The sequence below is a fragment of the Gekko japonicus genome, unplaced genomic scaffold (genome assembly GCF_001447785.1).
Source record: "Gekko japonicus isolate JY-2015 unplaced genomic scaffold, Gekko_japonicus_V1.1 scaffold106, whole genome shotgun sequence".
In the NCBI taxonomy this organism is placed as follows: Eukaryota; Metazoa; Chordata; class Lepidosauria; order Squamata; family Gekkonidae; genus Gekko; species Gekko japonicus.
The window spans coordinates 1,480,108-1,491,439 of record NW_015170890.1 but is presented as its reverse complement, the minus strand read 5'-3'; the positions used below and the strand labels follow the sequence as shown (position 1 = coordinate 1,491,439).

Sequence of the window (11,332 nt, the reverse complement as noted above, 5' to 3'; positions counted from 1 at the left end):
TATACTTAAGATGCTACAAGGGTCAAGCTACAACCCATAAAATATTATCAAAATAAGTATTTATTATGTAGTGTGCACAATAGTAAAATTAAAAACATAGGACCTGAATATCAGGCTGCATTAAGAGTCAGAGCAAACCGAAACATGTATGATTTGTGCTGGTCGTTTGACATGTTCATCAACTGCATTTGGGAAATTATTACAACTTGTGTAATGCCTGCTCCGACTCTTAATGTAGCCTGATATTCAGGCCCTATGTTTTCAATGTTACTATTGTGCACATTTTAATATCGAGAGCCAGTTTGGTGTAGTGGTTACGAGCGTGGGGTCTAATCTGGGAGAACCAGATTTGATTCCCCACTCCTCCACATGCAACTGCTGGTGTGACCTTGGGTCAGTCACAAGTTCTCTCAAGAGCAGTTCTCTCAAGAGCTCTCTCAGCCTTGCCTACCTCACAGTGTCTGTTGTGGGAAGGGGAGGGAAAGGAGATTGTAAACCACTCTGAGACTGAGTGAAGGGCAGGGTATAAATCCAATCGCTTCTTCTTCACACTACATAATAAATACTTATTTCTGATAATATTTTATGACCCTTTGTAACATCTTTACAAAAAATTCCAAACAAACCCGGTAGCCTAAAACAATCATAATTTGGGATACAATCTCCTGTTGCTTACTCAGCTGCACATTTCCTTGGATTTAGTGGGACTTAACTCTCCAGTAAACTTGCATATTCTCGGGCTGCACGTGGTACGAAAACCTCACGGGTTATTGCGAGATCCATTGCAGCAATCATTCCCCAACTGGATTACCCGCATGTGTGGACAAACTAGTCCGGCTGGAAACTATCGATAGTAGCGCAATCCCCATTCCGGCATGGGGGTTCTGCACGCATAATTTCAGGGGGGGGGGGAAAGTATGCACAGGACCGAAGCAAGGTGCACAGAACTCAGCTAAGCTTACTTCCGAGTAGCTAAGGCTCGAACAGCGTTACTGGAAACCCTCCCGGTTCCTCCCTCCCACTCAAAAGTGCAGGAGGACTCCCCAAGGCGGTTCCTCCTGCGGAGGTTGTGTCCCGAAAGACTTGTTTTCGGGAGCAGAGGTGGCCGCCACGGAGGTATCTCCCCCGGGCCAGGCCGCCCACCCGCCGGCCGGCAGCCTGGCCTGAGCTGCCGCACGCAAATGGCGTGGAAAGGCGGGCCCGCGTTTGCTTGCGCTGCCGGAGGAGAGCCGTGGCGGCAGCAGCAGCAGCACGAGTTGGGTTGCCGCCGCCTCCTCCTCCTCCTCCTCCTCGCTCCCTCTGCTGGGCGGGGGCGTCTCCTCCTCCTGGCGTCCCTCTCGCTGGAGCGGCGAGGCAGGGATTCGCAGCTGCGCCTGGCGGGAGAGGCCGGGCTTGGGGGAGGCTCGGGGAGGGGGCGGATCTCTCGCCGTCCGGGCACAAAGCAGCGCCGCCGCCGCCGCCGAGCCCCCCCCCAGCAGCAGCAGCAGCAAGAGGAGGCGGGAGTCAGGCATTGGCCAGCCGGCCGGCGGCAACTCTCTGCAGCCGAGGCCGGAGTGGCTCCAGTCCCTGCCGGGGGGCTCCATGGAGAAGGCGGCGGCGGCAGCAGCAGCAGCAGCGCAGGGCGGCCCCGAAGGCGCGGCAGCCGCGGGCGGAGGTAGTAACAGCAGCAGCCGCAGCAGCAGCCGTCCCACGTCGGCGGGCTCCTCGCCTTGCTCCTCGGCTAGCCGGGGGCTCTCGGGCCGCCAGGCAGGAGCGGCCGGGGCTGCGGCGGGAAGGCTGGACGGAGGCGGTGGCGGCAGCAGCAGCAGCCCCAGTTCGGCCGCGGCCAGTCCCGGAGCGGGCGGCGGAGGGGGACTGACGACGCCCGGCAGGAAGACGGAGCCGGTGCTCGAGGGGACCCTGAGCAAGTACACCAACCTCCTGCAGGGCTGGCAAAGCAGGTAAGGGATGCTGCGGCTGCCCCACTGCCTGGGCACGAGCCGCCGCTGAAGTGGGGTCCGCGCTCTCCACCACCCTCTGGCGGCAGGGAACAGGACTGCACCGTAATCCTCCTAACGGGAGGAAGGCCGACCCACCCCCTAGTACTTTTATCTTCTGCTCTGCCCCTTTGCTTCACCACTTTCCGCCTCAAAGGACCTTCTCCCTCGCTTGCCACAAAAAGGTTTACTCCTGTCCCCTTCTCAGTCTCCTGCCCCCTTCCCCCCTGGTAGGGTGTTGGGAATCTTATCCAGCAGCATCCTGGTGACTGGTCAACCTGGTGGAAGTTTCTTTCTTCAGTCATATTAGGGGGTTCATAGTCTTCGTCAGGTCCCAAGAATGGCTGCTTCCAGAAAGTGCCTGTAATCATCAGAAATCCTTTCACACTTCTCTTTGATGCGCAGGGACTTTAGATCAGTTCCCAGTAGTATCAGCCCAGGCAGGGAGGGAGTGGTCATTCGATCAGTAAAGCTGCCCCTGTCCAGGTGAATGGGATGCAAATTTAAGTGAGTTGGCTGTTACATGCAGCTTGTTGTCATGTGCCGGGGGTTCCACTTCTGGAGGATTCCCAAGGCGTGTGGGTAGCTGAATCTTGTGCGTGGTTGTGGTCCATGTGACCAGCTCAACAAAGGCTGGAGGCCAGGATGGGCAGGCTTTTCTTAACTGCCACGTAATGGGTGTTATCTGTAAGGGCAATCTGAAATTTGATACGCATGCTTAAGTCTTGCATCGGAGGAAGTGAGCTGTGACTCAAGAAAGGTTATGCTGGAATACATTTCGTTAATCTTTAAGATGGTACTGGACTCTTGCTTTAATTTCTGTACTGAAGCCATTCTCCCTTTGTACACCTTTTATTATCTGAACTGTTTGAAAGCACTGGAGGGAAAGTGGACTTTCCTCACCCCTACACTGCACGAACAGCAGAGATTACAGTCCACCTTGGCGAGCAAGAACTCAGAGGATAGGTCTGAGACAATGTTCCTTTTCTAAAGGAACACAAGTTTACTTCACTGCCTTTGCATTTGGGATGACTGCGCAGTGGAAGCCGGGCTTTATTCCCCCTCGATCAATGAAACTTTCTGGTTGAACTGTAATCTGCAATGGTCTGTTTTGACTGTGCAGTGGGGAAGTGGTAGCTATTCCTGTTTACACGGTTGGTGTGTGCCTGCGTGGTAGCAAAGATTCCATTCTTTGCTTCCCACATCCCATTATCCTCCTCCTGTGAGATGATACCACCAGAAGCACCAGTCCCCCCCCGCACTGATAAATGTCACTTGATTTAAATGACTATCAGAAGTTTTGTTTGGTGGTGGTTGACAAACCATTTTAACCTGATTTCCCCAAACAGAATACTATCAGATATTAGTACCTTCTGTTTTTAAAGCAGTGAACTGTTCTGACAGAAGATAATAGAGTTGGATTTTTTAAGGTACAGCTTAAAAGGTACATCTTTACCTACAAATGAGACAGAAGTAAGTTATAAATATCTTAACACAATTTTTTTCTTGGCTGCTTATTTTCCCGTGTAGACTTTTTGTCTATCATTCTTCTGCTTATGTTTCACAGTTCTGTAGATCTAATGTCTTTTCATGTTTAATACTTGTGCAGTGAAATGGGGTGGGGGGGAATTGAGAAAAGCAGGTTGCTTACCAGTAACTGGTGATCTTCGAGTGGTCATCTGTGCATTCATACCACCTGCCCTCCTTCCCCGCTACTGTTTTTCCTCGGTTGGTTAGAGAAATGCACACAGTGAGGACAAGACTCTGGCTTGTGAGATTTGCCAAGGCAAAAAATGCAGAGAGTATGACGGTCGGGAGGAGCAAGTTTGCTACCACAACGTTTGCATCTATTGAAAAATCCCCACTTTTTCTCCATAAAGAAGAGAAGTGGAGGGAACGGTTGGAGGTGGTGGTGGCCCAAAGGCCTGTGGTAAATTCCCCTCAGAAGAAAATAAAGGGGTTTTTTTTTGAATTTTGAAGAACAAACAACTAAAACAGAAAAAACAAAGTATGGAAATAATTCTTCGTAAGAGCTAGAGCTGTGAGGTAAAAGTGAACCGCGAACCAATCAGACCGACGAAGAAAGAGAAGAAGAAGAAAAGAGATTGGATTTATACCCCGCCCTTCACTACCCAAAGGTGTCTCAGAGCGGCTTACAGACTCCTTCCCCTCCCCACAACAGACACCCTGTGAGGTGGGTGGGGCTGAGAGAGCTCTTGACAGAAACTGCCCTTTTTCAAGAACAGCTGTGCCAGAACTATGGCTTGCCCAAGGCCATCCAGCCAGGTGCAAGTGGAGGAGTGGGGAATCAAACCCGGTTCTCCCAGATTAGAGTTCGCTCACTTAACCACTACACCAAACTGGAAAGAGGTCTTTCCAACGCGGCGGTAAGAAAGGAACTGGCGGGATGTCCTCGCCCACTCCTCTGGGTATGTGCGGCGGGGTTCCTGCGCATGTCCGAGGGACTGGGCGTGAAAATCCGTTAAAAAAGAACTTGCTACAGCACCGATTGATCCAGCGCGCGCGCACTAGATCCCATGGGTGTGAAGCACAGAGACCACGTCGAAGATCTTTAGTTATACTTAAGCTGTGTGATTTGGTGTTGTGGGGAGGGGGGAAGTGCCATCAAGTTGCAGCTGACGTACAGTGGTTCCATAGGGTCTTCCAGGCAAGAGGTGTTCAGAGGTGGTTTGCCAGTCGTCTGCCACCCAAATACTAACCAGAGCCGGCCCTGCTTAGCTTCTGAGATCTGATGAGGCTGGGCTAGCTGGGGCCGTCCTGGTCCAGGCTGTGGTTTGATAGCGTCATTTATTTTGGCCTGTGAAGTTCCAGCTATTACTGCTATTTACAGTATGAGCAACGTGCGTCCACAAAGTCACTCTGCCTTTGGCAGGCGTGCAGGTGGACGCAGCCACTGGCAAAGATAGAAATGTGCCGTGGTTGTACAGCAGTCTCTGGGAGGAAGTAATGCTGATTGCTTTTTTTTTTTTTTTTGCTTATCAGAGCTGGACTTCTGTTCTTCTAACGATAAACTGGTAAAAGATGTCGAGCATATTTTTTAACAGTCAGTTTGAATAACTGGCAGAGTTGTTTATTCCGGTATTCCAGTAAGCTTTTCTCTTCACCCAGGGCCTCCAGTAAGCTTTTCTCCTCTCCCCTCAGCTGCTTTGAGAACTGCCCAAGACAGATGCGCCCTCTAAGCTGTGGAGTCTTGTGAGCAAAAATTCTACTTTGTGAGCTGCTGGCATTAAAGTTGCGCGTGAGTAATTTGGCTGCTGCATAAATTGATTTGCTCTGGAGCCATCCTTCCTGAGCTAAGACAAAAAAATGTGTGAGCTGGAGGCTAAAAGACTGTGAGCTAGCTCACGCTGACTCAGCTTAGAGGGAACACTGCCCAAGACCCTGTTAGGTTCAAGTCCAGTAACACCTTAAGAGACCAACGAGAGTTCCAGGGTATAAGATTTTAAGGGTCAAAGCAGAGCTTTGGCTCCTGAAATCTTATACCCTGAAACTGTTGTTGGTCTCTTAAGGTGTTACTGGGCCCGACTCTAACTGTTCTACTGCAGAGCAACACAGCTGCCCTTTGAGGCTATACCCAAGTTCCTGGCTTCAGCCAGGCCAGTTAGCAAAGTCCTTGTGTCCACGCCTCTATGATGACTCCTTTGGTAATGGGGGGGGGGCAGGCTTGCCGCCAGCTGCTGATCCAACCAGGTGTTTTTTTCCTGTTCAAGGATTTGTGGTCACTTAGTCAGTGTTTCCTAATTGCAGCCAGCCTGTTGGAAGAAAGCTTTAGTTTTCAACAGGAGGACTTTTACAGCTGCGGTGGCTCAAGTGGTTAAGCCGCTGAACTGCAGGCTGTGGAAGGTCAGTAGTTCAGCAGTTCGAGACCTGGGTGCCGCAAGACGGGGTGAGCTCCTGTCTCTAGTTCCAGCTCCTGCCAACCTAGCAGTTCAAAAGCAAGAAATTGCAAGTAGATAACTAGGTACCACTTCGGTGGGAAGGTAACAGCGTTCCGTGCGCCTTGGGGTTTAGTCATGCCGGCCACATGACCACGGAAACATCTTCGGACAGCGCTGGCTCTTTGGCTTTGAAACGGAGATGAGCACCGCAACCCTAGAGTTGGATTCGACTGGCTTTCGAGCAAGGGAACCTTTACCTTTACCTTTACTTTTACATAGCCTAGTGTAATTTGTTGGACCTCAAGGTAAACATATTTCCATATGCTTCCAGTCTTTGGTTTTGACACAAGGTGATCATAATTCACACAGAATTCTAAACGTGGGCATACCAGGATTTTGTTGAACAGCATTGTAACACTTGCCCTCTTATTTCAATTTGGGTTAAACATTAACACGGGATGTGTTTCTCCATCTCCCTGCTATAGCACTCTGTCCTGATACGTCCAGTGAGACTCCCGCTAGGATTCTATGACCCCTTTATCTTTTTGCTGGATGGTTACAGTATTAGGTCTCATTAGTGACTAAGTGTAGCTGGATTTTAAAAAAAATGCCAACATGCTTTTGTTGCATCATTTCGTTTGCCATTTTGCCACCAACTTATTCAGTGCTTTTGCCTTTCATAGTAAGTTGATGTTTTCTGCAAACCTGACTACTTCACTGTATATGCCAACTCCGGGTCACTTACAAATAAATAAACTCAATTATGCAGATCTCTGTGTCTATGCATCTGCAGAATGGACACTGCTTATTTCCTGTTTGTGAAAGCTGTTCACCTGCTTTTTAACTGGTTACTAAGCTGTGAGAATTATTTTATACCATAGCTGCTGAGTTTTTTACCCTTTGGCAAGGGTTTGTTTCGATTTTTTTTGTAAATGCAAGTACAAGGTGTTTACTAGCTATTCTCAATCTACATGCTAATGGAGATCTTCAAAGAAGTAACTTTACTTTGCGGAAGCCATGCCAATTTTTTTCTGACCGGACTTATTTTATATTCAGTTTATCTGCGTGTTTCACTCTACTAGTGTACATGCTTTGCGTCTGCTTCTTTTACTAAGAAAAGGTAGTCTTTTTATAGGAATGCTAGTCTGTACTATGCACACTTCTAAAATCCCTTATACCCCTATGAGATGAGTGCCATTTGTTAATTTTTAAGGTTTTGTATTGCTTTAAGTAAGCTCCTTTTTCACGGATCGGATAATATAAGACAGATGCTTGGTTGTGAAAGGGATTGGAGTTCATATGTTTGTAAAAGCGCCTGATGTTATAAATCCCCCTGTTCAGGGTTTTAGACCTTGCTACGCAAATGAGTTTCGGTTAAATCGCCACCTCTTTAAAGATACAAATGGTATGAACGGATGCCAGATGGTGGAACAGGTAATATTATGTGTTAACCTGAATTTGACCAGCTCATGGAGTGAGAAAATAGATTTTCAACCATTGTTAGTTGTATATTAGAGCTCTAGTGAATTCGGCTGAGTGCACAGCCAGGGTTTGGACTTTCCCCTAAACAGCGGTATGTGTTCATACCTTGCATGACACACTACTGTTGAAATGTCATAGAGCAATTGTAGGAGATTATTTGGTTGAAGTCCCTTGAGTGAACAGGATATTGATTTCACAGCCGTAGAATGTAGAGCATCAGTTTTCAAACGGGAGTCCTCTCCCCTTTAGCATTAACCTGCAATGTGGGAACTCTGCTTAACTTCTTAATTGCTGGTAGGGTTGTCACCTCCGGCTTGGGAAATACCTGGAGATTTGGGGGGGTGAGGCCTAAGGAGAGAGGAACTCCAATGGGGTATGAAGCCATAGTCTCCACCTTCCAAAGCGGCCATTTTCCTCTGGTGAACTGACCTCCATCTCTTGGAGATCAGTTGTAATTCCAGGAGATCTCCAGTTACCACCTGGAGGTTGGCAACCATAATCACTGTGATCCCCCCCATCCTCTTTCCCCATCATTACCTTTCAAAGAACAACAGCAGAACAAGAAGAGATAGTGATTCCAGTGGCATGACTCACGCCCTTTGTCTGTTGGCTGTATTAAACTGAGATCCAACTTGCTCTTAATAATTCCAGTTTTACATAGTGCTGCAGAATGAGGTAATAAATGGTGCATTTAATGTTTAAAGATGGCAGTGCTCGGAGCAGCTGCTCCACTGAAATGAGCCACTGTTATTCTGAACTATTTATTTAATATTGAATCTTTTTTTTTTTTTTGCCATGCTGCTAGAACTGGAATGGTATCAGTCATCTCTCTCTCTCTCTTTTTGTATTGATTTTGCCTGCCAAGTCAGCAGACGTTTCAGTATATTAAGTTATCTTGTGTCTTAATGAAATTATCCTTCTGCTTAGATAACCAAAGGCTGTTGCAAGGTATAAGTTAAATATTTTGTATGCGGTAGATTCAGGCGGGGAGTCATGTTGATCGGAAGCAACAGAACAAAGTTTGAGTCCAGTGGCAACTTTAAGACCGACAAAGTTTAATTCTGGGTATGAGCTTTCACGTGCATGCATGTATCTGATGAAGTGTGCATGCCCAAAAAAGCTTATACCCAGAATTTTGTACAAGGTAATTTGGTCTGAGGTTCAGTGCACTCCTTTGCACAGTTGCTCCAGGCTGAGCCCATTGATTTCAGCAGGCTGGAGAAACTCAGCATTGGACTGTGCTGTGAGTGAGGTAGCTGGTGATGTTCTGATTTGTGCTTCTGATATTTGTGTCAGTGAGAAACTGAACTGGGGAGACTGTATGTGAAGATCGGTAGCAGCTTATACTGTCTATATGCCCTGATCACATCCAAGTTAAAGGGTTGCCATCCTCCAGGTGGGGCCTGGAGACCTCCCAGAATTACAGTTGATTCCCAGAGGCCAGTTCCTCTGGAGTAAATGGATGCCTTGGGAGGTGGAATTTATGGCATTGTACCATGATGAGGTCCACCCCTAAATCTCCAGGAATTCCCCCCTTGCAGTTGGCAACCTTACATGGTTACTATAATACTTCTGTGTAAATGCACTGTCTAGAACTGGTGGGATTCTGTGGAGGAATTTGTGTTAGAAGAAGAAGAGAAGAGATTGGATTTATACCCTGCCCTTCACTACCCAAAGGAGTCTCAGAGGAGCTTCCAATCCCTTTCCCTCCCCACAACAGACACTCTGTGAGGTAGGTGGGGCTGAGGGAGCTCTCTGGAGAAACTGCCCTTGAGAGAACAGCTCTGGAAGAATTTATGAGGGATCCAAGGTCACCCAGTTGGCTGCATGTGGAGGAGTGGAGAATCAAACCTGGTTCTCCTAGATTAGGGTCTGCACTCTTAACCACTACACCAAACTGGCTGATGGAGATTTACTAGGTTGTCACACACAGCTTGCCCCCCCCCATTAATCTAGAATTAAGCAGGGAATTGAGCAGATCCTATACTTTAACTCCAAATCTCTAGAAACAGATTCTGACGCCCCCCCCCCCCCCCCCCCCCCCCCGTGTACTGGAACTGACCACAAAGTTTAAGGCAACCAAGTGATTTTAGGTTCGAATTCTGCCCTAATTCACATGGGAAAACCTCCCTGAATCATTTTTAGGACACTTTGGGTTCAGTTTAACTTCCTGGAATTGTATTTTAATGCTTGTCATTTTATGTTCTGTCCGTAACTTAGTAAAATGGTTGATCTTGTCTTGGAATCTACTTATTCAAAAAATTAATATTGTAAGTACACTATTACAGATAAAAGCAGGATTTCTGTTTATTTTTAGAAACAAGAAGCTCCCCCCCCTCCCCGTTCGCTAAATCTGAAATGCTTCCAGCACAAACCAGCCATGAGTTTGCCTTCAGCTAACCGGAAAACAGCTCTGAACTGAGAATTTAAAATGTCACATTCATTGAATCGGTTTTTAGGACATCTAGTGCTCCCTGACTTTATTAAAGCATTTGTATCCTGCCTCTTCCTCCATATGAAGAGGCTCAGAGTGGCTCACTTATCAGCATGAAGCTAAAACAGGCATGGAGCAAAAATTGATGAAAGACAACAAAGCAATGACTGAACAGCCTATATTCTGGACCCCCTAACTGAGCATATGGCAGAAATGTTAACCTTCTTCAAAGGCCCTCTTGAACAAAAATGCTTTTGCAGTGTTTCCTGAAAAACAATGAAGGTAGGTGCTTTCCTGCCTTTCTCTGGAAGGCTTCTTCACCATCAAGAAAGCCCATTACAGGGTAGCAGGTAAACAATCTTGGGACGATTAAACCTAGTGTACAGGATCAAAGCACCTTCAACTACGACTGGAAACTTAGATAACCAATGGAGCTGATTTAAATGGGGGCAGATCACATCTCTATGCTTCAGTCAGTGGAGAAGCCCCTGTACTTTGTATCAGCTGAAGTGTTTGGGTTGTCTTCAAGGACACGCTGATGTAGAACACATTGTAGTGAGAGCCAGTTTGGTGTAGTCGTTAAGAGCGGTGGATTCCCCACTCCTCCACATATAGCCAGCTGAGTGACCTTGGGTCAGTCAGAGTTATCTCAGAGCTGTTCTCTCAGAGCTCTCTCAGCCCCACCTACCTCACAGGGTGTCTGTTGTGGGGAGAGGAAGGGAAGGAGATTGTAAGCCACTCGGAGATTCCGAGTGAAGGGTGGGGTATAAATCCAATGCCTCTCCTCCTCCTCTTGCCTTTAAGATACACATGCATGGAGCAATGTAGTAAGATGAAATTAATCCAAGTGTGGAAACAACTTCTGGACTAAATGCTGTTGTAAGCATTCTTCTTTGCCGTTAGAAATATAACTAATAGTCAACATGGACCCATCTGTGGATACCTAAATCCATGAACTGGGGCCATGTAAAGATATTTCTGCAAACCTTGAGGGAAACACACAACAAGCATAGGCAAATGTTTTCCTGCTGCAGGTGGTTGTGGGAGGAGGAAGGCTGGCGAGAAAGAGCTGAAACCATCGCCCCATCCCCCGATTAGCCTCTGGGGGTGCTTCGTCCTGGCAGGTGGGCCATTAATTTGTCTCCATAGAGAGAAAACATCTCCTCTCAGTTTGAAATCTGAGGAATTTATGGCTTCATTCTTTAGAAAGAGGACTTATTGGGGGGTGGCGCAATGCCTCTTGTATGTTAATCAAGGTATCTTGAATTCCTGTATCGTAACTGCAGCCACCCCACCACTTGAGGCAGGTGGGGGGACTGCCATAGGAGGGAATTACAGAGGAATTATGAAATTACAGAGGAGCCTACTGTTGGTTTTGAACAAGTTCTTTTTGTAAAATATGCTTTATTATTATGAGCAATCTGTTGGATATGTGCCTTTATAATCTATTGGGTTGTGACCACTAAACCCTTCTTTATACTTCAGTGAATGCGCTATACAGTTTTGAGCGTATATAGTTGTGAATTGTGGATGGTCTTCCC

The 11,332-nt window shown here is 47.3% G+C and overlaps 1 protein-coding gene across 1 annotated transcript in view; it reads left to right on the top strand.

Moving 5' to 3' along the window:
• Positions 1–1,542: 1,542 nt before the first annotated feature.
• OSBPL10 (oxysterol binding protein like 10) overlaps positions 1,543–11,332 on the top strand; it is an 86,329-nt gene continuing 76,539 nt past the window's right edge. The window contains exon 1 of the mRNA XM_015418410.1: positions 1,543–1,940. Within this exon, the coding sequence (XP_015273896.1) occupies positions 1,582–1,940 (359 nt within the window). The 5' untranslated portion in view covers positions 1,543–1,581. The remainder of the gene's footprint in view (positions 1,941–11,332) is intronic.